Source organism: Triticum dicoccoides, chromosome 2B, assembly GCF_002162155.2.
Source record: "Triticum dicoccoides isolate Atlit2015 ecotype Zavitan chromosome 2B, WEW_v2.0, whole genome shotgun sequence".
Lineage (NCBI taxonomy): Eukaryota > Viridiplantae > Streptophyta > Magnoliopsida > Poales > Poaceae > Triticum > Triticum dicoccoides.
Window position 1 is genome coordinate 825254686 of NC_041383.1, and position 26498 is coordinate 825281183.

Genomic DNA, 26498 nt, shown 5'->3' on the forward strand with positions numbered 1-26498 from the left:
TAGCGAGGGGGTTTCCTTGGCATGTCTTGTCAAAGCAGAGATCGTGTCCCCTTATTTCGGGATTCTGATCAATACGGGCGTGGGTAACCCAATCGTGCATGTTGGTATGTCTCCCCAATCGAAGGCGAGTCCCAAACGGTCATGGGCAGGGCTCTTGGTATTCAACCTCTTTATAAAGAGACCAAGGCTTGGCTCCCTTCTTTCAATCTCAAGCAAATCCGCCTCTCACCTTGAGCTCCAACACCCAAGGCTCCAGATTCAGGCGCTTTGGACCTTCGACGATGTCCGGCTCCGACCTCCAAGGCCGGTGGATGCCTTCCTCCGTTACGAAAGAAGACGTGCGAAAGCTGAGAGATGCCAGGTATCTAACCGGCGAAATCTCGCATATGCTGCCTGCTCAAGGGCAGGTTACTCCCACTCCCAAGCCCGGTGAGAGCGTGGTGTTCACGTCTCACTTCCTTCGGGGGCTAGGCTTCCCGATTGATCCCTTCGTGAGGGGGCTCATGTTTTACTACGGGCTGGAATTTCACGACTTAGCTCTGGAGTCCATCCTCCAAATCTCATCGTACATTGTCGTGTGTGAGGCCTTCGTCCACATTACTCCTCACTTCGGATTGTGGCTTAAGACCTTCAAGGTAGATCCGAAGATGATCGAGGGGCAGCACGCAGAGTGCAGAGGTGCTGTTATAAGCAAGATTGCTGACGCTCCATGGCCCGAGGGCTCTTTTCAAGAGGAGTTCGGCTTATGGCAACGAGAGTGGTTTTACATCAAGTGGAGCCACCTGCTTTTCGCTCAGGTCCCCCCCCCCCACAGCTAGTGTCATGGGTCAATAAAGGGCTTAACTGGGGGCCATCCAAGGACGTGCCCTTGTTGCAGGGCCACGTCCGAGATCTCCTAGAAAGAAATATCAATCTGGCCGTAGTGACGCAGGTTATGTTGATTCACCGCATCTTGCCCTGCAAACGTCGGCCCCTCTGCCTGTGAGTTTGAACCAGAAGGACCGCGAGCCCTCCAGCAATTTGTGGGCGCGACGCCCATGGAGATGTACAAATTGTTCTTCGGATCACAAGCAATGTGTCCGGACTCGTCCGAGGACGCAGGTCTGAGCTGCAATCGCCCGGATACTCAAGTAAGTAGTCATGTACCCGGACACGCTATCTGTATATTTATTATAAAATTGCCCTTAAAAGAGCTATCCCTTAAACAGGAGTGGATAGCGAAATCAAAGCTAATCAGGTGTCCGGACCCCCTCCGTGAGACTACACCGGATCCCGTGTTAACCAGGATGCTAGAGGTTGTGCCTTTGGAAGAAGGCGAAGAGGCAAACAAGGAAGCTACCGCCTCCTCGAAGGAGGCTGTTAGGAAAGGAGGAATCAAGAATTCCTCTAACCAGGGGAAGAAGAGGACCGCCTCTGAAGACTCGGAGACCATGGTCTCAAAGCGGGGGAAGAAATCTTCGTCAGAGGGTCCGGCGCCGGGGGGTGCCCCAGTCGCATTGCGCCCCAAGGGTATCAGCTCTCCACCGAGCCGTAAGTAAAGAGGGGTTTTAAAATGAGAGACATCCCTGTTCTATTTCTGAGGAAGATAACCGAAATTTTACCTTGTAGTTCGGATCTCAGCCCTTCTCAGCAGAGCTCATCTTCAGGGGATCTACTACCGAAGATGATGGAGAGCGGAACGCCTCCCCCAGCTGTACCGTCTTGCGAGGCGGGCGACCCCGAGGTGTCGTCGCGGAGGGTTTCTCCGAATCCGGCCTTCAAAAAAGGCCATCGGACGAGTCCGGCACCATCCGGTGCATGGTCGGAGGAGCTGAAGGATCTGCTCGGGCGAGCATCTATGTCAGAAGAACACCATGCATTGATGAATACGGTGATTAGAAGGATCTCATCCGCAGAAAGCGGGTTGTACGAGGCCGCCAGGAGTTTACTGACAGGTTTTGAGGTACGCGAAATGGTGTACCTTTTGACAGATCCGCATATATGAGATGCGCCCTATATAGATAGTAGTCCCTGAGACTCTGAGCATTGTCAAAAATGACAGCGCGCAGAGGATCATAATCCCAGGTATAATATGTCGCCTTTCCTATGTACGTGGCGAAGTGTTCGGTGGCTAGCCGGACTGATGAATTTGCCGAGCTAAAGCGGCAACTTGACGTGGAAGAGGCCGACATCGCGCTTGTTAACGAGCAGCTGGACGAGGCACAAGGTATGTAATGTCTCCGAAGACATCTTGTAAGAGGAGCTTGATGCCCGTACCTTATAACATGTGTGCTTAATGCAGATGGTGCCGCTGCCATGGAGAACCTTCGGGCGGAACTTGCCCGAGCCAAGGAGCAGGCCAGGAAAAGCGATGCTGCTGCCTTAAAGGCGGCTGAAGAGCTAAAAGCCGAACAGGCTGCTCACTGCCAGAGTAAGAAGGAAATGGTCGAGATGGCTGTAAAATTGAAGAATGCTGCCGACCGCTACAAGCTTCTTGAAAAAGAAGATAGGGTGGCACAGAAGGACCTAGAGAAGGTCACTGCCGAGGCCAAGGATACTCGCTCTGCGATGAGAGCTATGAAGGAGGAGCTACGTCAGGCCGGAGATATCACGGCTGGAAAGCCCTATATGCTGCGGATGAAGTTCGGGGATCCTAAATATGCTCCGTTGGATTGGAGGAGGAGTGCGGCGAACACTTATCTGGACTTGGCAGCGAGTGCCGCGGACACGACCGAACACTTCCGGGATCGAAATGACCACGAAGTGGAAGAACTTTTTTGGTCGCAGTTCCACAATCCAGAGTGCCCACTTTCGGTATCTGATCGTTTGGCTGCATGGGCGGAGCTGAACAGGTTATCCGGACTCGCCATGAAGCATGTCGTGAGTCATCTGTGGCCGAAAAGGCCCGAGCCGAAGAGTTATTTTAGCTTGGTGCACCAGTTCCTCGGTGCGGTGCCGCATATTAATGCAATGAAGAGGTCAGCGTGCATTGAGGGTGCGCAAATGGCTTTTGCCCGTGTGAAGACATACTGGGCGGATATGACGGCCACTGCTGTTGCATCCCAAGATTCGGACGAGAGCCGAGTACCTGCCGAGCACTATTTTCAGGAAGTTCTGCAAGGCGCTCGTTTAATAGAGACGTAATGCTCCAAGGATGTTATATTCGAATAACATGTATTATTGGAAAACAATGTTTCGATGGAATATAAAAGCTTTTTATACTTGTGCTTTCAAGAAATAGAATATCTCCTGTGCGGCCGTTAATGTATATGTGTATATAACCTGAAAGATGGCAGTCTTCGGCTTCAGCCCCCACGCATATAATGCGGGGGTGTTCACAGAAGGCGCATTTTCACACTTGATCCAACGTCTTGGTCCTATTAAGGAGGTGATAGCGCAGCGAACTAGGCAACCAGACTATAATGCTTTATCACTTTCACTTAGCCATAGGAGTTTGACAGTGGGGCTACTATATAGCCCCTAAGGGCACCGCGCTCACCCGAATTCGGGGCGCGTGTGTGCCTGACCGGGAAAGGGCCCTTCGTTAATGCGGAGGAATCCTAAAGATTCTGGCGGGTCATCGAGTGGTTGTCCTGTCTCATGCTATATCATGACAGTTAGTTTTCGGCTTTCTCTACTGAGGTGCTCGCCTGGCCGAACCGGGGCACAATCGCAGTAGTTCTCCTGGTGCCACGTTAGCAGATAGAGCGGAACGTAAGGCGGCAAAACACAGGAGCCGGGAAAACCCAACATTTGACCAAAGACATGATTCGGAGTTGATGCATATAAGGCCAAACTCGCGACGCCGAACACTCCCTAAGGTATTCGGTCTTTATGAAAACGGGCTGAACAAAAGCCCTTGGTAAGAAGCCCCTGGTATCCAGGTATGCGCAAAATTCTGACGTGGCCACATGCCAAGACGCCAGCCTCCTCCTCGGTTATAACAAAAAACCGGGGGATGTTATCAACAAGAGACAGTAAAAAAGGTTTACACAGGGCCTTAATCTGAAAAGAATCCTTGGAATGGGTCCCTACTGCACGTCTGCGCCTGTGTCTCCGTTGTGCCGTATCCTGGACGGGTGTAGCACGGTGTTCATCTGTAAAAGAGAGGAACTTATTTGAAAAAAATCGTGCGAAAAATCTATGTTATATTAAATAAACAAAGTATAATTCAAAAAATGGGTAGAATTGAGCTTTATTGTCTCTTGTTGTAGACGCGCGGATCCCCTTGTACAGGGGTATGCGGCTAGTAAGCCTTTGTATGTTTACGCCGGACTCGTCTAGCCATGTCCGTGGTCTTGAACGACCTGTTTAGGTGCTTTGACTGGTAAAGCTGGTTTAGTGTGTGGCTGTCAAGGTGGCCGCACAATCCTCCACGCTCGAGGAACACTTGATATTTCCCTTTAATGAGATGATGCCTCGCGGACTGGACATTTTAAGTGTAAGGATGCATAATGCGGTATTGCGTTAAAGCGGGCGAAAGCTTCGCGTCCCAGTAGTGCTTGATAGCTACTTGTGAATGGGGTGATGTGGAAGGTTAGCTTTTCGCTTCGGAAGTTGTCGGGGAAGCCGGACATAACTTCTAACAAGAGGGAACCCGTACAATGGGTATCTGGGCCTGGCGTTACCCCTTGAAAGGAAGTGTTTCCATGGCGAATTATTGTTGGGTTTATCCCCATTTTGCGCATTGTGTCTTGGTATAGCAAGTTTAGATCACTGCCGCCGTCCATTAGGACTTGTGTAAAGTGGAGTCCGTCAATTATCGGATCTAATACCAAGGCAGTCCAGCCTGCGTTCCGGATACTTCTAGAGTAATCCTGATGGTCGAAGGTGATTGGTTGTAACAACCAGTGGCGGGACTCCTCTGGGACAGGCCGTATGGCGCGTATCTCCATAGGCGCCACTCTGTATTTCCCTTTTGTCACGTGAAGTGAATTTACTGTTTTGACTTCTTGCGGGAACCTCTTTTGTTCTCCGGTGCTCTGCTTGGTATGTCGAGCCCCTTGTGTTCGGCGTTGAGTTTGCCGGATTGCTTGAAGACCCAACAATCTCTGTGGGTATGGTTCGCAGGCCTCCCGGGAGTACTGTGGATTTGGCATATTTTGTCCAAGATTTTGTTGAGGTTAGATAGCTCGTCCTTATTATCCTTGGGGGGCGGCTTTTTTCGATTCTGCCGAGAGCTTTCGAATCCGGCGTTGACTGCCATGCTCTTCGGGCTACTTCCCTTGGTCCGGCGCTGGTCCTTGCTACATTGTGGTTTCCCGTTTCCATCCCTAGATCCGGATGTACTCAGATCGCTGGTGCTGCTCCTTGCCAACCAGCTATATTCTCATGCGCAAAAGCGGGTCATGAGGCTTGTTAATGCGGCCATTGTTCTTGGCTTTTCTTGGCCGAGGTGTATGGCGAGCCATTCGTCTTGAACGCTGTGCTTGAAAGCTGCTAAGGCTTCGGCGTCCGGGCAGTCGACTATCTGGTTCTTTTTAGTAAGAAATATGTTCCAGAGTTTCCGGGATCACTCTCCGGGTTGTTGAGTTATATGACTTAGATCGTCTGCATCCGGAGGTCGGACATAAGTCCCTTGAAAATTTGCCCGAAAAGCGTCCTCGAGCTCTTGCCAACTTCCTATGGTGTTTTCGGGAAGGCTTTTAAGCCAATGTCGGGCTGGCCCTTTGAGCTTGAGGGGTAAATATTTTATGGCGTGGAGGTCATCTCCTCTAGCCATGTGTATGTGGAGGATATAATCCTCAATCCATACTCCAGGGTTTGTTGTTCCATCGTATGCCTCTATGTTTACGGGTTTGAATCCCGCTGGAAATTCATGGTCCAGCACCTCATCGGTGAAACATAGGGGGTGTGCGGCACCCCTGTATTTGGGTGTGCCGTGATGTTCGGATACTTGTTGCGTTGCATTGCTTAGTAGAGCTTGCTTTCTTGGCCCGTAGATAGATCTGGCTGGGCCGTCTTTTTGATGCGAGTCCTTGTGCGGATCGCGTGCCGGCTTGAGTGCGGCGTCCATTGCCGCTCTATGTTGGCCGTGGGGTTGTTTATCCGACCGGGTGTTTTCCTTATTCTTTGATTGCGGGGGCTCTAAGGCCTCCTCATCAAATTCCGGTAGTAATTTTCGCTTCAGATAGCTCTTTGTGTGGCGACTGTCACTGTATTTGTCTGCGGTGTTGAGTACTTTGCCCCATCTGATTCTGAGTGCATCTTCCACTGCTTTGAGCTTCCGCTTCTTCTTTTTCAGGCTACGCTCAGTGGCGACGAGCCTTTGGTGGAGGTTCTTCTGCTCCGGCAACTTGTCCGGCGCGAGGTCGTCCGGACTATTATCTTCGCCGGGGACGGGTTGTTCGGTTTGTTTACCCAAGTTGCCCTGTTCGGACGGTTGCTTGATGGCATGTTCGTCGTCCACCGGTTTGCCCTGCTCTATGGCTGGGTCTCTATCGAGGTGGGGTTTAGCGCGGCGCTTACGCCACCGCTTTGATTGCTTTTCGAGGGAACGATCCCTCATTGCGTCCCTTTGTTCCTCGTCGTCATTTCTTTTAGGTGTGTCCACCATATATACATCGTGAGATGAGGTGGTTGTCCAGTGCCCTATAGGCGCTGGTTCTTGGTCGTCTCCTTCATCGGCGTCCATACCGTTGATGTCTTCGGAGTCGAAGTCGTGCATGTCAGTTAAATCATCGACAGTGGTTACGAAGTGGGTGGTGGGTGGGCTTCGAATTTCTTTGTCGTTCACATCCCAACCTTGCTGACCGTAGTCCGGCCAGGGCTCTCCTAATAAGGAGAGAGACTTTAGTGAATTCAGGACGTCGCCAAAGGGCGAGCGCTGAAAGATGTCCGTGGTGGTGAACTCCACGATCGGCGCCCAATCGGGTTCGATAGGCAGGGGTGTGGAAGGCTCGGAGTCCGGCACCTTGGAGTCACGGGCTTCGCAAAGGACATGGTTGGTATTCGGCTCGATCGCCGTAGAGATTGCAGCCCCCGAGGCGGTGTCCGGCCACCAGTCCTCGATTGGCGCAGTCGGCTCCGAGCTAAGGGTCGGAGCGGACACTGAGGCAACCTCCTGGGTGCTGTCCGGCGGCAGAGCTAGATCATGCCCATTTTGACAGTGCGGCGTGCTCAGCTGTGGCTCGAACCCGTCGAAGATCAAGTCTCCGCGGATGTCAGCCGTGTAGTTCAAACTTCCAAACCTAACCTGATGGCCAGGGGCATAGCTTTCGATCTGCTCCAGATGGCCAAGTGAATTGGCCCGTAGTGCAAAGCCACCAAATACGAAGATCTGTCCGGGGAGAAAAGTCTCACCCTGGACCGCATTGTTGTTGTTGATCGGAGGAACCATCGGGCCTAAAGGTGATGACACAGAGGAACTCTCAATGAAAGCACCGATGTCGGTGTCAAAACTGGCGGATCTCGGGTAGGGGGTCCTGAACTATGCGTCTAGGCGGATGGTAACAAGAGACAAGGGATACGATGTTTTTACCCAGGTTCGGGCCCTCTCGATGGAGGTAAAACCCTACTCCTGCTTGATTAATATTGATGATATGGGTAGTACAAGAGTAGATCTACCACGAGATCAGAGAGGCTAAACCCTAGAAGCTAGCCTATGGTATGATTGTTGTTCGTCCTACGGACTAAAACCCTCCGGTTTATATAGATACCGGAGAGAGCTAGGGTTACACAGAGTCGGTTACAATGGGAGGAAATCTACATATCCGTATCGCCAAGCTTGCCTTCCACGCCAAGGAAAGTCCCATCCGAACACGGGACGAAGTCTTCAATCTTGTATCTTCATAGTCCACGAGTCCGGACAAAGGTCATAGTCCGGCTATCCGGACACCCCCTAATCCAATAGATACAACCCGAGGTATTTGTGCCAACACTTGTTTCCCTAACTTGTGTATTATGCAGTAATAATACAACTTAATCAATATGGTGTGCGAGTAACGACCACATACGGATCCAAGCTGTAGCTTGGTAGATAACATGTATTAGCTTCGATGTCTCGAAGCTTGGCGGCCCTCATAGCACGCCCCAACTGTATATGTCATCAGCATCCGGCTGGGCCAGGATCCAGTGACTAAAGCAACTATCACCGGACATAGGGTCCAGAATCCCCCCAAAAGTGATTGTGTCCTCCATAGTGACTCCATCTGGACTGTGTCCGCCTGCCATATGCCCGTGCGAGTCCAAAGCGATGGGAGATAGAGGCCTCCCGGGCTGACCCGCCGGTGCACCGTCAACCGTGACATCCACAATAGTGATCTCTGTGGGCCGGCCCTCATCACCAACCAACAGGGACACCTCCTGTGTCGTGGTGGTCGGACATGGCGACAAAGACCGAGATGAAGTCTGTGACAAAATCGGCCAGTCGGCCGGTTCGGCACCCTCCATCGTGGGAGAAGGAGCAGCCCCCACCGGTCGCCCCTCCGCCCTGACGATTGGTGGAGCCATCTTCACCTCCACAAAAGTAGCCCGCCGCGTATTTGGCATCGTCTGCGGTGGAAACTCAACCATCTCCTGACATTGATGTTCCACCATCACCTCCGGTGGAAGACCATCACCATAGTCCTCCATCTCCATGCGGTCACCCCAAAGGCGACTCGGCGTAGACACCTCCTGGAACGAACCAAACCAAAGAGAAGTCGCCGGAGTCGACGAGGGGGCCGACCCCTTCTCTGTCCTTGGCTCAGTCAACTGTGTGGATTTTCCGACCGGTTTGTCCTTCCCAATATGGTCACCGGGATTTCCATCCATCCCATGGTCACCGTTACCGTCTCCGCCTTCGGTCATATCAACATCTTTGATCCCAGTGTTATTGTCTCCCTTCTTAGCCTCCTCAGCCACAACCTCAAGGTCATAAGATAGTCCATCATAAGTCCATGGCACATAATCCGGAATATATTCCGCATCAACAACACCGACAAGCAGCCTAGCAACTCCATGCAAACGTGTAAATGACATATCCACCTTCTCTGTTTTAAATAACAGAGAATCGAGACTCTAAACAATAAGAAAGTCTTTAAGCAGAGTCTCTGGAACACCTGAGAGTCTGATCCAGACCTGCTCCAACAATACCCCCGTCGGCTCAGGTTTTTTGCATTCGTCAAACTCAAGAATACACTTACTCCCAGGCGCCTTACTGAGTCCATCCTTCAGCAGGCGATTAAGATCCTCCCTCCTAGGGAACTCCACTCTGTAAACCTGATCCTCCAACCTAGCAGGTGACCAATGAAAAGACTCCGAAACTAGCCGTCTGAGCTGCTGACACCCCTGCCCTTCTGTCAAAGTCCCCTGAGTAACCTTGACCAAATCAAACTTCGAGCACTCCAAACTAGAGGTAACCGAGAACATGCATGGAGTCTCAAAGAACATAAGCTTTTTGTTGCAGACAAACCGTAGATGGTCACCACAGGCTTAGGTACCAAAAGCAGGGGACAGTACTTAGATGAGTGACTGGGCTTCAAACATATGTCACATAATACCGCCGTGCAGTCAACCACAAAGTGACCTGGCTCAACACACCGATAGCAGGTCATCTTTTCTTTCTTATGGGCCGCCTTATTAGCCTGCACATTATCAGCTTTGTCGCTCCCTTTGTCACTCATTCCATTTCTATCATCAGTAGACGTCGCGGCTGAAATAGACACCGCCGCCAACACCTTAACCGCTGCCACTGCATCCTCAGGCAAAGGAACCATGGAAGTAGAGGCAGTGGATGCGGTCGTCGTGGCCACCCCACCGCCAGTCGTCACCGGCATGTTCGTCAGCTGCTTACGGTATACCTTGGGGACATACGGGCGACGCGGAGGAGGATTCGGCCAGCCCCTCCCCGACTACCCCTCTGACGATAGTGAGGCCCCGTGGCACCCTTGACGAACTCGTCAAGCGGAGGTTGAAGTTTCGCTGCCACTGATTGCCGCCAAAACCCCTTCCTCCACCGTCTTTCCACTGATTCCATCCATTCCGATAGCCTTGATAGCCACCGTCATATCCGCGGCCAGCACCATAGCCATCGCGTCCGCCGTTAAAACCCCAACGGCCCGCACCATAATCGCAGCGCCCGCCACCGCTGGGGCCAGTGCCATAGTCGCCGTGCCCACCGCCGGGCGATAGGTTGTCCCAACAAACAAGATTATTAATGCTAGTGGTTGAGCTCCTACTGCTTCATCTTCCTTGCAAACTTCTTCAACTCCCCCTAATTGTTCAGTTACCCCTAGCTGCTTCAACTTGGTTGCGGCTTGTCTTCTTTGCAGACTGATCATATTTTACTTCCATTAGCCTAGCCATATTATCAACATGTAGATCGATTTTAGATGCACCACAGAAAAACAATAGACGATTAGCTCTGCTCCTTCATAGATATAATTTGCGCCAGCCATGGACTCATGTATGATTGTTTGCTATCACATCCAGAGCCAGAGGGGGAGGGGCGTATGATCTCAATTTGAGCTATGTTTGCATTTATCTCTATCTTATTAATACCAGACAGGTGATCCGTACGGGAGATGGTGGAGACGACAAGGGGAGGATACATATATGTTGATTATAAACTCTATAGAACCTTTGTAAATGCTGGCTATCTATGTGTTATCATATACAAATATATTATGAGGCGAGATGAGATTTTGCAAAATGAATGATAATGTGAAAGCTTGTGTATTTTTTATGTCAGTGTTATCTAGGAACTTCATTTGCAGGGGTGGGTACCTACTGAAAATAAGTTGACAACTCTCATAAATGAATGGAGGACGTTAGGGATGGCAATTTTATCCATGGATCTGGATATCCATGGATACCCGACCCGGTTGGGCAAGGGTATGGAGCGCATTTCTGCCCATGGGTCCATGGATATGGATATCCACGAACAGCCAGGTTGGGCACGATTGTAGTTTGTGCTCCATGGATATCCAATGGATACCCGTATGACATGTGGGGCCATATGCCAGTGATAATAGAAAGAACGAATCAATGGGAAATGGCATGCAATATGCAACTGGTGCCATAATCTATATGCTGCAGAATCAACCTCTGGTATGTCACACATAAGGACTCATCATATTACTTGTTGCCTACTTATGCATGTACCTTATGTTGACATTTTTGAGTGAATGCTGATGAGCAAATTTTATCTTTGGGAAGGCTTCATGCTGACTTTTCTATGCCCATGGAGCTCCATGGGTATGTGGGTATCCAGCGGGTTTGGGCATGGGCACAAGTTGTGCCCATGGATAACTTGGTGGATGGGCAGAGGGTAGGAAGATGGGTCATGGGTTGGATTTGGACCAGCTCCACCCGCCCCAAACCCGACCCATTGCCATCCCTAGACGTTCTGGGCCAAAAACTGATTCAATAGAAGAAGCATGTCAGGCGTATATCTATGGGACTCCTTCAAGACATATATCATTCAAAGTGGTTATTAAAGGGGAATATCACAGGGAATGACTCGAGAAGTTTTTAAAGTTCCTCCGATGAACTAAGTGTTAGCGGCGCACGCTTACGGGAAGAATGAGTAACCGACTAAAAGCACATTTTTGTAGTAGTGTGCACATCAGTTCCTTCTGATCTTCGTTGGGTCCGACACTATTACTGACAAAAATATCAACAGGCATTCTCCGGGCATTACATAACACTATATTGCACATGAATAAAGATAGTCATCGAAATATGTGGTACACTGTGTGACTTAGCCAAATGACTCGCATTGTATTTATAACTCAAAACCATTAATAATTTTAGGTTATTCTTAGAAAACTTTGAGAACATCCGCATACGTAATATGTATATACCTTTCCACAAGATCCAAATCCAAAATTAATTCACACAGCAAGTAAAAAAGACAAATCCTACCTTAAAAACTGAGAACAATTCAACTACTATTCACATAAGGAATTCTTACCATGTGCAGTTTAAATGTTTTTGGACATGAATTCTTATGGTAAGGTAGATCGTGCAAGTTGTATCGATGTTGCAAAATTTTCTTCAAATTTTTTCATCATTATTATAGATTTATTTAAGCATTGTGTACAACAGACACTCATATAACTTGGTGCACATAATAATGCGGTTATGCCTTCATGTCATGGCTTCCATGTTTTTCAGCTGCATCCTTAATAATTCTGAGAGATTCAACAAAGTCGTCCAAAAGCTCGTGACAATCTGGAAACTGTGTTTCGTCCACAGCTAGAACCACCCTGACGGTGTTGACGTAACTATTAAAGTTAACGTTTATGGCCTACACAAAAAGACGACAAATGTAATAAAAAGTTAAGTGTTTCATTGTCATAAGTACAAACTTTGGTGGAAAGACATACACTTACACATGCTAGAATAATTAATTTTAGGCCAACTAATTTAATTAATTTTTAGCAAACTTGTCCGTAGTACCATGTACAACACATATAAATGGTTGATCCCCACTACATTTGTGTATCTTAAAATGCACACATGACAGATCACCATTGGTTATCTCGTTAAAGACCCACCTAAACATGCATGTGATTTTTTCCTTATTAGTTGATTTCAATATGCATGATTCCCATCTCACCTCACATCACTGGTGGAAAAAGGGCCTTTGGTCGCGGTTCGCAACTGCCATTAGTCGCGGTTGCGCAACCGCGACAGACCGGGCGCGACTAAAGGCCCCCCCCTTTAGTCGCGGTTGCTTAAGAACCGCGACTAAAGGCCCGTCCACGTGGGCGCCAGGTGGCCGTCGGGGCGGAGGACCTTTAGTCGCGGTTCTTCTAGCCAACCGCGACTAAAGGCCGCCGCAGGTTTAGGGTTTTAGCCCCCCCCTAAACCTGTTTTCTGTTTAATTTGTATTGTTTTATTTCTTTTGTGCTTTATTTTAATTTTGAAGGAGTTTCATATATTCTACGGTACTACATACATGCATATGAATGTACAATTTCAAATAAATTTGAAATTAGAACCAAAAAGAATTCAAGAGGAATATACAATATATATTCAATATCATCGGATGACCATATACAATTTTGAACAAGTTTCCATACATGATTTAATGCATATAAAGTTCTACGTCCTCGTAATAGTGTTCTCCTTTAGGATGGAGGACTTCCCTGCTGAACCATCCAGCTAGTTCCTCTTGAAGTGGTCGGAAGCGAGCTTCTGGACTAAGCATCCACCGGAGGTTATTCCTCTGAGCATTGGTATCACTCGGAACCCGCTCAGAGGTGTATCTCCAGATCATCTCACAGACATAGTATCCACATAGATTGGTCTCCGGTGGCTGAATATCCCCAGCATTCTTAGCCTTTAACATTTTGAATTCTAGCTCTTTTCTGAATTCACCGACCTTTGTATCTACGAACCGTCTCCAAACCCTATGAGGCAAAGAAAATTAAATGAACAAGAGAGTTATTAATTAGTTACTTGATATTAGGAAATGAACGAAATAGGCCGATCGATATAGAGCGCAAATGAATGAAAATAATTACTTCTGCAGCATTCTTCTCATGCCGCCCCAAAGCTTTGGATCCATATTCACAGAGTCGTGGACGAGACATTCTGAGGTGTTAACTTTAATTACTAGCAGAATCCAGTGGAACCTGCGGACACGATACATGCACAGTACGTCATGCATAACTCATCGATTAGCCGGCCACATACCATGCATGGAGTAAACAAAAGAGAATGTGCTCAAGACAGAAACACTCACTCAAAATGGTAAGGAAATAGAATATCACTTTTGAGTTCCTGCTTTGTAAGAAACTGCCACAGGTCTGCCTCCACGTCGGCGGGGTAACGCTCCAACACATGTCCATTAACGATGTGTGGGTCAATGAACCCAACATCATGGATGTTCCTTACTCTGCATTCCTTAATCTTCATTCTGCATGTATAATAGAGGACACAACAATATAGTTAGGACATATATATAGTGCAGGCAATATGAACGAGATGGGGTAGAAATTAATAAATCACTTACAGAACATAGCAACTGATGATAGATTTATCGAGCTCGCGCAGATTGAAAAGCTGGAACAATTCACTCAGTTCAATTTGTACATAGTAATGTTTGAAGTGATGCTCATGTCTAACTTCCGCATAAATATATTCTTTGGCGTTTTTATTTTTTATGTAACCCTTGTACCATTTCAGCAGACCTTTCATTTGTGGAGGTAGATCCTTTTCCTGCGCAGGCTCGACGAGAGGCCCATTCTTGACATATGTAATTACTACCTCCTTCACTGGCGCCTCATCAAGGCCTAACAGTTCACGAAGAGTAATACCTAAGTTGGCCGCTTGTTCTCTGGCACTCGTTACAGTCAATCCCTGTGCTGCCGCAGCTTGTATGATCTCGGGGGCATCCGGACAGAAGGCTTCCAATATAAGCGGGGCAATCGATTGTTTACTTTGTTCCCCGAGCTGGGCAACTTGTTTCCCGCTTTTTTTACTTTCGGCCTTCTCCCGCTCTTTGTTCTCCTTGAACATGAGTGCCTGCCTGCGAAGTTCACGTGCATAGTCGTTAGGCAGATTCTTCGCGGCTTGGGACGGTGTGCTCAAAAATGACTTAGCCCACTTCTTTTGCTCATCAGAAAATACTGGCTTGGGCTCGGGCTCTCTTTTCTTCTTGCAGTCCGCCTTCCATTTCTCCAAATCAGCAGCCGAGGCCGCGTCGACTTCCTCGGCACTACGTTCCCAAGGCCTTGTGGGGAGAGGCTTCAGTGATGGCTCCGGTACCTTTGTGGTCTTAGGTACATAAGGGTCCGGGTTAATAATCCAGGACTGCTTCTGCTTCTTTGCCGGAGGTGGATTGGGGGGCGGCGTCTGATCACCCGCCGGACGAGGACTGGGGGGCGGCGGCTGATCACCCGCCGGACGTTGTGGACTGGGGGGCGGCGTCGGCTGACGTGACGGAGGTGTAGGTGAACCGCCACCACCACCACCACCACCACCACCACCACCACCACCGCCACCGCCACCACCACCACCGTAGGGGGGTGGACTTGTTGTCCTTGGCGCCTCGCCTGGAAACTTGATAAACTTCTTTTGCCATAGAATGAAATGGCGCTTGACATCTCCAAGTCTTTTCTCCCCTTCAGGTGTAGCAATGTCAATCTCCAGGTCCTCAAACCCTTGGACTATGTCCTCCACCGTGACACGAGCATAGCCATCTTGAATGGGGTTGTTGTGGTGGAGTGCTCCAGGTAAACATGGTAAAGCACTGCCGATGGCTACCTTCATGGACATGTTCCCGATAGGATAATACAGATGACATTCTTTCATCTCCTTTATATCATCCACGGGGTAGCGAGGATGCTCCGGTGAAGTAATTTCGACCACCAGAGGCTCCGGTGCAGTAATTTGGACCACCAGAGGCTCCGCTGCAGTAATTTCGATCGTCGGTGCATCTGCACCAGCCGGTGGGGCCTCCGTGGAAGCCACGCTACTTCTCTGCTGCTGGCTTCCGAGATCCGCTGGATGATCTTCATGCTGCACCCGAGCTGCATCTCTTTCGGCTACTAGTACACTCATGGTTTTCTTCATCACATCCATTTCCGATGCCAACCGCGCCACAACATCTGCTTCCCGATCCATCTTTCTCTTACGGCTTCTGTAACCGTACGGGTCATCGTTCTGGGGGAACCCTATTTTCCACGGAATGTGCCCCATGCCTCGTACACGTCCTCCGTGTTCAGGATTCCCGAGGGCTTTTGTCAGCGCGTCGTTCTCTCTGTTGAACTTGATCTTCCCCTGTTGAGCATCCCTCATTGCGTTAATAAGGGCTTGGGTGGGTTTAATTAATTTGCCCCGGTAAACACACTCCCCTGTCTCCGGGTTCAGCGTTCCCCCATGCCCGTACCACCAGCTTTTGGCCCTTGGGTCCCATCCCTTCGTACCTGGACGGATTCCTCGCGCCCTCAGCTCGTTCTCCATCTTCTCCAACCTAGGCACCCAAATGCGATACCCTCCTGGCCCCATAACATGATTGTACTCCTTCTTAGCCGCATTTTCCTTATTTTTTTCGATATTTGAATGAACTGCTCCGATTTCTTTTGCTTCACAAATTCTGGCCAATCATGTTTCAGTTTCTCATATTGTCCTTTGAAATCCGGAGTCTTGTTCTGCTTGACAAAGTCATGGGCTAGATTTTGCTTGAATTTCCAGAATGCGTCGGCCATCTTATGAAGAGCGAACTGTTTGACTAGCCTCCTCCTCTCCTTGTTTTCCTCAATCTTGTTACCCTCCTCATCGAATTTGTTGTATTCCGGAGGTAGAACGAAATGTTCCATAAGCTTCTTGAAGCAATCTTTTTTTGTTCTCTTATCGACAAAAGTGAAACCATCAATTCGTGCCTTCTTTGGCTCATTCCACTCCTGGACGGTGATCGAGACGTTGTCTCTAACAATGGCTCCGCATTGGCTGACAAACTTGGTGGCGTTCTTGCGGGGCTCCAGCGGCCTGCCGGTTGCACTGTCGACAACCTCGATGGTGCATGTTTCTCCTTGTTTCATCGTCTTGGTTGCGCCACGCTTTGACGACGTACTCGATTGTTTCGACGATCCGGCCGAAGGTTTGACAAAAGGTTTGATACAATAAATTATTACACATCATTTCTTCCCTTGTGTCCCTGCTTGCTTACGATTGTGCCGTATCCATGGAGCATCCTCATCATTTAACTTAATGCTTGGGTCGGTGTTCACTTTGAAGGGCGGAATTTCAGCAAACATATTATAATCTTCTGACATGTCTGTCTTGTCCTCCACTCCCACGATGTTTCTTTTCCCTGAAAGAACAATGTGGCGCTTTGGATCATCGCATGATGCACTGATCGTTTTCTTATCTTTCCGTTTCCTCGGTTTGCTACTCATGTCCTTCACATAGAAAACCTGAGCGACATCTTTCGCTAGGACGAATGGTTCGTCAAGGTAACCAAGATTGTTGAAATCCACCATTGTCATTCCGTATTGCTGGTCCACCTTTACCCCACCTCCTGTTAGCTTGAACCATTTGCACCGGAACAAAGGGACCTTAAAGGAGGGTCCATAGTCAAGTTCCCATATCTCCTCTATGTAACCATAATATGTGACCTTTTGCCCATTCTCGGTTGCTGCATCAAAGCGGACACCACTGTTTTGGTTGGTGCTCTTTTTATCTTGGGCGATCGTGTAAAATGTATTCCCATTTATCTCGTACCGTTGGAAAGTCGTTATAGTCGAAGATGGTGTCTTGGCCAACATGTACAGCTGATCTACAACATCATTGTCATTCATTAAATGTTTTCTCAACCAACTGCCGAAAGTCTCCATGTGGGCCTTCCTAATCCAAGATTCAGGCTTCCCCGGGTTGTCCGAGCATAAAATATTCTTGTGTTTCTCAAAGTACGGAGCCACCAAGCTGGAATTGGTCAGTACAGTGTGGTGTGCTTCAGTCAGAGAATGGCCGTCCATACATATCGTTGATTTCCTTCCGATCGTGCCTTTTCCACTTAGTCTCCCCTCGTGCCGCGATCGAGGAAGACCAATCGGCTTAAGGTCAGGAACAAAGTCAACACAAAACTCAATTACCTCCTCATTTCCATAGCCCTTGGCGATGCTTCCTTCTGGCCTAGCACGGTTACGAACATATTTCTTTAATACTCCCATGAACCTCTCGAAGGGGAACATATTGTGTAGAAATACAGGACCGAGAACGAAAATCTCTTCGACTAGGTGAACCAGGAGGTGCGTCATAATATTGAAGAAGGATGGCGGGAACACCAACTCGAAACTGACAAGGCATTCGATCACATCGTTCTGTAACCGTGGTAGAACTTCTGGATTGATTACCTTCTGAGAGATTGCATTGAGGAATGCACATAGCTTCACAATGGCTACTCGAACATTTTCCGGCAGGAGCCCCCTCAAAGCAATCGGAAGCAATTGCGTCATAATCACGTGGCAGTCGTGAGACTTCAGGTTTTGGAACTTTTTCTCCGCCATGTTTATTATTCCCTTTATATTGGACGAGAATCCAGACGGGACCTTCATACTGCTCAGGCATTCAAAAAAGATGACCTTCTCTTCTTTGGTCAGAGCGTAGCTGGCACGACCTTGAAACCATTCCGGATGCCGGTCATCAGGGTCTTTCAAACGTTGCTGGTCCTGCCGTGCTTCCTTTGTATCATTTGTCTTCCCATACACGCCCAAGAAGCTTAGGAGGTTCACGCAAATATTCTTCGCAACGTGCATCACGTCGATTGCAGAGCGGACTTCTAGGACTTTCCAATATTCTAGCTCCCAGAATATAGATTTCTTCTTCCAAATGGCTGCGTGCCCGTCAGCTCCCTTCGGAACTGATTGTCCGCCAGGACCCTTTCCAAAGATGACTTTCAAATCCTTGACCATATCAAATACCTCAGCACCAGTGCGTTCCGCAGGCTTCGGCCGGTGATCTGCCTTGCCGTTGTAATGCTTGCCTTTCTTTCTTACTGGATGAATTTTCGGAAGAAATCGACGATGCCCAAGGTACACGTTCTTCTTACAATTTGGCAAATGTACACTTTCAGTCTCATGTAAGCAGTGCGTGCATGCATTGTATCCCTTATTTGACAGTCCCGAAAGGTTACTAAGAGCAGGCCAATCGTTGATGGTTACGAAAAGCAACGCTCGTAGGTCAAATTCCTCTTGTTTGTGCTCATCCCACACACGGACACCACCCCACAGCTGTAAAAGTTCATCAACTAATGGCCTTAGGTACACATCGATGTTGTTGCCGGGTTGCTTCGGACCTTGGATGAGCACTGGCATCATAATGAACTTCCGCTTCATGCACAACCAAGGAGGAAGGTTGTAGATGCATAGAGTCACGGGCCAGGTGCTATGGCTGGAGCTCTGCTCGCCAAAAGGATTCATGCCATCCGTACTTAGAGCAAATCTTATGTTCCTTGCATCAGCTGCAAAATCTTTGAACCATCTGTCGATCTTTCTCCATTGCGTTCCATCTGCGGTGTGTCTCAACTCCCCGTCCGACTTACGGTCCTCTTTGTGCCATCGCAACAACTTGGCATGCTCTTTGTTCCTGAACAGACGTTTCAACCGTGGTATTATAGGAGCATACCACATCACCTTGGCGGGAACCCTCTTCCTGGGTTTCTGGCCCTCAACATCGTCACCAGGGTCATCGCCTCTGATCTTATAACGCAATGCAGTGCATACCGGGCATTCATTCAAATTCTCGTATTCACCGCGGTAGAGGATGCAGTCGTTGATGCATGCATGTATCTTCAGAACCTCTAAACCTAGAGGGCAGACAACCTTCTTTGCTTCGTACGTACTGGCGGGCAACTCGTTATCCTTTGGAAACATATTCTTCAACATTTTCAGCAAGTTTTCAAATGCTGAGTCAGCTACACCTGCCTCTGCCTTCTATTTCAGCAAATCCAGTGTGCAGCCCAGCTTTTTCAGACCATCATCGCATCCGGGGTACAGCGCCTTTCTGTGAACATGCGATCCAAATTCTCCCTCTCCTTTTCAGTTTCGCAGCGTCTCCGTGCATCAGCAATGGTCCGACCAAGATCATCAACGGGATCATCACGTGCCTCTTCTTCACCTTCCCCTTCACCTTCAGCATCCTCCATGAAAGTATCACCGAAATGAGCAAGATAGCTTTCATCGATGAAATCATCCCCTTCTTCATCTTCTTCCATTATAACCCCTCTTTCTCCATGCTTGGTCCAACAATTATAGCTTGGCATGAAACCGTGCCGAAGCAGATGCATGTGAACATCTCTTGAGGAAGAGTAACCCTTCTGATTCTTACAGATAACACATGGACAGATAACAAAACCCCCCTGCTTGTTCGCATTAGCCACTACGAGGAAATCTTTCAAACCCGTAGTGAACTCGCCGGAGAGTCGGTTACCGTACATCCATTGCTGATTCATCTGCATTATTATAATATAAAATATATAATTAACCATCATGCATTTGTTAAACTAACTAGCTACAAACAATATAAATTAAACAATGAACTGCACACATGCATATTTTATCAATGACACACATGCATGAAAGGTTCAAGTTGCTAACCGCGATCGAGGAGGAAAAAATAAATGAGGAACCTCAAGTGTGGCTCCAACACTTCATATCATGTTTGTTTCACCCTCTTAGGGTATTTCATCAAACACCTTGTGTGCATAAGAGGAACCAAAAGCAAACCTACACCCCCTTGTGAAGCTTGTGAAGAGAAGTGGCACCAAATGGCTAAGTGAGTGTGCTGAACTGGTATATATAGGGGAGGAGCTTTAGTCGCGGTTGGCCTGGACAACCGCGACTAAAGGCCTTTGCGCACCTTTAGTCGCGGTTGGCCTGGCCAACCGCGACTAAAGCCCCTCACGTGCACCAGCTGGCCACCGAGCGCCCTGGGCCCAGGCCTTTGGTCGCGGTTCGTCTGCCGAACCGCGACTAAAGACCTCATTAGTCGCGGTTCCTACAGTTTCGCGACTAATGGGGCTGGACGGAAGCCTCTTTTTCTACCAGTGCATGCCACCTAATATAAGGCCAATCAGAACAAGCATGGAAAATATTTTTCTCTATATTCTGCTACTTATACCCGTAGATATTTGTAAAATATAAAATAATCAAATGCAATATTATTTTTTAGTTTTAGTTTGCGTATTTTTAATTCAAATATTAATATTTCATAAACCAAATTTTATTGAAATATATTGCAACTGATAATCACAGCATTGCATGGGTTATCATCTAGATTCTGATAGTTCAGGCTGCATATATAAAATTATAGTTTGCATTTATTTAATTTGTTATATCTATTTAGTTCCGGTGTTGTCTAACTTACTTGTGGTAGTCCGTACTGGCTAGGGGCAATAAAGACAACAGGGTGTCCACAGAACTCCACCTGTTCAACTGGACCTATCATGTTTGACAATAACGTAGTTGTATTGGAGAACATACGATCGACGATATAAGCACCTGCCTGTTTCACAAGTTGCAACACATAAAATATATTATACTCAAAATAATATAATCAACTCTTTTATATTATACTCAAAATAATATAATCAATTCTTTCATATGTACCTTTCGACCAAATATTTTATGGACGACTTCTGCGGCAACATGTGTGAATGCCACTTCTAGTGAGCTCTTCTTCCGATCCACGGTATTCTTAGCCTTGCGAATGAAATTGAGTGGATCATGGTGCATGGCTATCTGAACTGGAAGGATGATGAAACCAAGTTGATTTCCCAATTTCACATCACTTCCCTTTGCAGACTGTATCATACTAACACATTCCTGGCCATAATAGTATGAATGGTATTTAAAACACAAGCTAACATGTGAATTATGTATAGGGCCTAATATGTATTTTGAGGTTTACCTTAACCACTTGTTATGACAACTATATATGCTGTGTATGCTACAAAGACTATTCCATGGAATTTTTAGTTGAAAGCGAGTATTTTATTTGTATAATAGTTATAGCATACATCTCATAAATCATTGCCAGTACTTATCTATGGAAAAATTAAATCTCAAGGTACGTATACCAATATATATGTATGGAGGCAGTAGTTGTCTCTCTTTTCTAGTACTTACGTGTAGGGCTGTAGTTGCCCTTAAATTAACCACAAGGACCGATCGTAGACGTATCTCCTTGCCAGTTTTATTGTCACCTAAAATGGAGAAGGATTAAAAAGGAATGAGTCAAATTGAAGTGTGACATTAGTTAGGAATAGACTAGTATCAAGCGTTTGGTAATGCGTTTGGTAATAATCTCCTCACCCGACTTCCGGTAGTAGTATCGTGATAGGGCAGCATCCGTACATCCAACTAACACATCATTAACTGTCTGTGCAAGCAAACAAGCATAAAGATCATTACCAGAGTTACACTTCATGGAAGAGGGCAACAGGTAATCAAGAAGGGAAAACAAAATCTGTGGAAGCCTTCAAAATGAATTAGTATCTTCTAGTAGTGACAAACATAAAAGCAACAACAATTTTTAGGCAATGCGGAACAATATATTGGAGGCCATGTGACATAAGAGAAACAAATACGTTGATCAAAATATTCCAGTCTAGGAACTTCTAAACCTAAATAACTCATCTTACTACGAAAGAACTTATGTGTGTAGCAATTGTGATTTCGTGATGTTGGGTTGAATTAATTCTATATAACTAATAAGGGATCCCCACTATATATATTTTTCTCACCATGAACTCAAAGTCTCATCAGGCATGAGAAAAGACCCATCGTAGCATGACCCACTATCTCAACTCTCAAGATGTAACTATGCTAACTAAACTTGCCACCGTGCATTAGGAAAGACTCACCTTAACATCCACCATGCATGGTACTTATATTAAATCAATATTCCGCAACTACAAAATAACCATATACAATAAACTATATGTATTCTATGTTCAAATATCACATTTTAAAACCAAATACTAATGTTTCATAGAACCAAATCCAATTGAAATAATTGCAACCAATTCCCTCAGCAGTGAGAGCTCCAGTACATGCTCTATTGCTTCAACCATAGAATATATTTTGCGATTTTCATGCAGGTCGCGAATAAATATGTTTTTTCAGCAAAATAATGATTATATTGTTTTATAGGAAGTTAGCATGCTAAGGTTTTGTTCCAAATATATATCAAAGATTCGTTTCATAATTTTTCAAAACTGCAAAGGTGTATCCTTTTTTCTAAGTTTCAGAATATGTATTCGTATGTGCCTGTGTCGTGAATAACATTTTCACATTATAATGAACAACCAAGCTCTCCAGCGACTTGTGTTTATGTGCTTGCTACTATACCTACAACTATTAACTCTGTAGATTCTGGCATATGGGAAGTGGCGAGTACCACCAATTTTTTAGTAAGAAATGACATGGTCATCGATCTTTTTCTCTCCGTCTTTCATCAATTTAAAACAGAAGTCAAACAAGCCATCACGGTTGTCCACACAGATTAAATTATTTCTACTGTCAATTTTTTCATGTAAACGGCTGAGATTGAAAAACTATAATGTTACATACAAATATTGCATACAGATAGATATTGTGTTGCACCTTGAAAGTCTGTCACGTGTATATTATATATCTGTGATGGCAAAGTTGAATCACGGTCCTGTGCATAAAAAAGGCACGTCCAAGCTTTACTTACCATGCCACGAACGTGTATGTGCTCTCACGTAATAAGTTCCGGTTACTATAATCTAAAAAGAGACACAAGAGAAGCCAGCCATATCATGGCAACACGGTTGACGGAAAGTCAAGAGTCCATATGCTGTTAGGCGTGCGTACATCGGCAAAACTTAAGAGTACATCTGAATTAGGAGACGACTCATACTTAGAGAGAAAAAAAACTCAACCTGACACACGTGCTAATACTCATGATGTGATAGACAACTAACGTGTTTGATTTTTTTTGAAGGGACTAACGTGTATGCAAACATAAGAAGTTATCCGACAGTATGGCTGCTTAGTTAAACAAGAAAGACATCGCTGTACAATATATAATTAACTAAAAAAATCAGAACTAAGAAAAGAATTTTCGAATTCAATGAAACTTTAGAATATATTTTTCTTAAAAGGTAGTCTAATTTGTATGTGATTAAATGTAGGACAACCTGTACATTCCCGGAAATGAAAAGAAGCAAAACAATTTATTTTTGTTGGATGCCATGCAACACATACTAACTAATGAGAAAGATGGCTACAAAGTAAAAAATGAAAAATTCAAAAAAAAGGTGTTTTCATAAGCACCTAATGAATTCCACAAAGATTTATATGTATACTAAATATGGAACAACATAATATTTTGTTCCATATCATTGTGACGTCAAGTACTAATTCTAACTATACAACCAAGCATGCCCATGATTATCAACATGAATGGGTTCAATGATACAGGAAAATAAGTCTATACTAGTTCATGAGTTTTGGTATATTTTGAAGAATCAAAATCTATGTGTGCATGCGAAATGGTTTTAATGCATGCAAGACATCGTGTTAAAGGAATTGAAATGTGATTTCTGTGTGAAACATGTATCATACTGGAAAGCACAATAATGTTCTGACTATAAAAATGGCAATGTATAAGTCATTGCAGAACAACATATACAATGAGAGATAATTCATACGAAAATGGAGGAAAGTGCGGGCGAGAGAGATAGTACTTTACAAAATATTAGTATAGAGAAACCATCTCAAGTCTTTAATATACATTTTATTAATGCAGGAGGGATAAAGCGAGTGAGAGAAATAAATATTGTGTTGCCAACCTTATATAACTGATACCAATTATATCGATGGTTAGTGGACTTACACAATAAGAGTAAGAATAGCTATCTAGAAAGAAATTCGAGTCACGACATGGAGGGAAATACAGCCACCGAGAATATGGTTACAAAACAAAGACATCTAGGTTCAAATATTAGTACGAACTACTAATGTTTGCATTTAATTTCGAGAGAATTTGTAATCGTCTTGGAAAACATACATAAACTATAAGTAGAAAATTAGGCACTTGCAAACGTGGATTTGAAATAAAAAACATCATGTCTTATTCAATCTAATAAAGAAAATAAATATTAATAGATCTAGTTCTTTACCAATAAACTATGGGATGGAATCTCACTGATATTGCACGTATGGAGATCGCAACAAGACTCGCTTGCTCAGTCACCATACAAATTATGGTTCGTACGGCCTTTCAAGAGAATCTATGTGCGTCACCCGCAAAAAAAAAGAGAATCTATGTGCGTCAGTAACAAATTGGGATTCCAAAATTTAAATAACTCTTACGCAGTTCATGGCATCCTTGACGAACTTGACGTCATCAAGGCTAAGACTTCGGTGCACGATGCGGTTGGGGCGACGGTTCCCATGGTCCGTACATGAGAATAGCGTCTGTGTATCTTTCCGAAATAGTATGGTCGAGATAAAGATTGCAGCGTCCCACATGGTGTGCCAAGCGAGCAGGACGAAGGACCAAAGCCACAAGGCGAAGGCCAGCGAGCCGGCAGACATTGGCGGTCGTGGACGCACGTATATAGCACCGGTGCGTGCCGGCAACGGTGGCAAAGCTGGCGGCTTGGAAGGATCGGCGGCGCTGCGCGTGCTCGACAATAGGAGCATGAGCAGGGAGGTGCCATCGCTGAGGGAGTGGTGCACGCGGATCACGGCTGTTGCGGTGGCCTCGGAGGTCGGGAAGTCGAGGATGTGGAACTCCCACATAGGTCGGGAATGATCCATGGGTTTAGTGGACAGAGACGCCACGTAATCTTCCACAGCCTGGTCTGGGTTGACTAACACGGCCGCCGTGTCCAGCATGGGGAAGATGATGTGGTAGTCCAGGTCAACCGTTGTCCTCACCCACCGTAGAGTACCGTCCTTGTCTGTCGCCTGCACGTAAGTTACACCAGTGAGCGAGATGAGATACGGTTCTCCTTGTTTCAAAACAACTTCCATATAGTATGTAACCTTGTACTCCCTCCGTCTGAAAATACTTATCATCAAAATGGATAAGAAAAATGTATCTAGAACTGAAATACATCCATATACATCCTCTTTTATCCATTTTTTATCCATTTTGATGATAAGTATTTTCGAACGGAAGGGAGCACCAGTACCTGGATGCTGTGAAAGCGTGGGTAGCATGCAATCGTCGCACCGATGCCCGCGCGGCCGCTGGATTGGTTAATGGGCGCCCCGAGGCCTATGACGACAACGATGAAGTACTCCTCAACGAGCCTGGCGGAGGGGCTGACCGGTTCCCCAAGCGACTCAGCGTCGTCATCCGCCGTCCTCCCTTCCACAGCCGACGCTGCTCCATTGCTCCTCGTGCGAACCGACAGTGACCGCTTTCGCAGGGTACTTGAAGCGTTCATTTGCCTTCTTTACAGCCTTTCGCTGGACGCTGTACAAAACAGTTGATTAGTAGTGTGGGTGCTATCCATAGTCCAGGAGGCATGTGGTATATATAAGGACATCAATGGTTTGTCGTGTGTGTGCTTTCTAGCGCTCGGTCGATTACGAACACGTTTAAATAATGCGATCCACAAAACGAGCAATATTTTCCCAGTACTGGTCAGGGAAAACTGGGCTATGAGAACTGTTCGCCCAATGCAGGGGAAAAACAACTCCACAAAGATACAAAAGTTACCAAAGTAAAAAACATTACTGATTTTCGCAAAAAATGAACTCGGCAAAGACCTGAGCGAGGGACCCCACAAGGACAAACCAACGTCGCCCGGAGACAGCTTATAATATCGGACCATCTCCCATGAAGGATCTACGTTTCAAGAGGGGACACAGCGGGTTTGTTAACTGCCCCATCCCTCACTTGCCGTCAAACTTTTTCTACTTTCAAAAGATACAATTACATGACACAATGAAGGTCCTGGCCATGTTTGGGGCATTTAGTGCATTTTCAGGATATTTAATGCCAGAAATTTAAGATGTGTAGTACTGTGGCCCATGAGAGCATGATTAATAATATAGGTAGCTGGTGGCTATAACATGTTGTCATTTCATTTACAGCCAATG

General features: G+C 46.4%; 1 protein-coding gene across 4 annotated transcripts; it reads right to left on the minus strand.

Annotated features, from left to right (window-relative positions):
* Positions 1-11643: 11643 nt before the first annotated feature.
* LOC119366654 (O-acyltransferase WSD1-like) lies at positions 11644-26242 on the minus strand. 4 transcript variants are annotated; one of them, XM_037632428.1, is made up of 8 exons: positions 26166-26242; positions 25583-25869; positions 24756-25355; positions 21726-21792; positions 21540-21616; positions 21021-21236; positions 20779-20916; positions 11644-12211 (listed from the first exon to the last, which is right to left on the minus strand). In XM_037632428.1, exons 2-8 carry the CDS (start codon positions 25838-25840, stop codon positions 12044-12046), a joined length of 1524 nt encoding a protein of 507 aa, XP_037488325.1. In that variant the 5' UTR covers positions 25841-25869; positions 26166-26242; the 3' UTR covers positions 11644-12043. The 4 variants fall into 4 exon arrangements, with proteins under 4 accessions (XP_037488325.1, XP_037488326.1, XP_037488324.1 ...); XM_037632429.1 differs by lacking the exon at positions 26166-26242 and having other exon boundaries at positions 21021-21113; positions 25583-25935; XM_037632427.1 differs by lacking the exon at positions 26166-26242 and having other exon boundaries at positions 25583-25935.
* Positions 26243-26498: the final 256 nt, after the last annotated feature.

Excerpts from the sequence above, each read along its gene's own strand:
- LOC119366654 (XM_037632428.1), bottom strand. The coding sequence starts at position 25,840 with ATGAACGCTTCAAGTACCCTGCGAAAGCGGTCACTGTCGGTTCGCACG. Across the intron at positions 21,617-21,725 it reads ATACTACTACCGGAAGTCGG|GTGACAATAAAACTGGCAAG; the intron begins GTGAGGAGATTA and ends TCTCCATTTTAG. Across the intron at positions 21,237-21,539 it reads GGGCAACTACAGCCCTACAC|GAATGTGTTAGTATGATACA; the intron begins GTAAGTACTAGA and ends TATTATGGCCAG.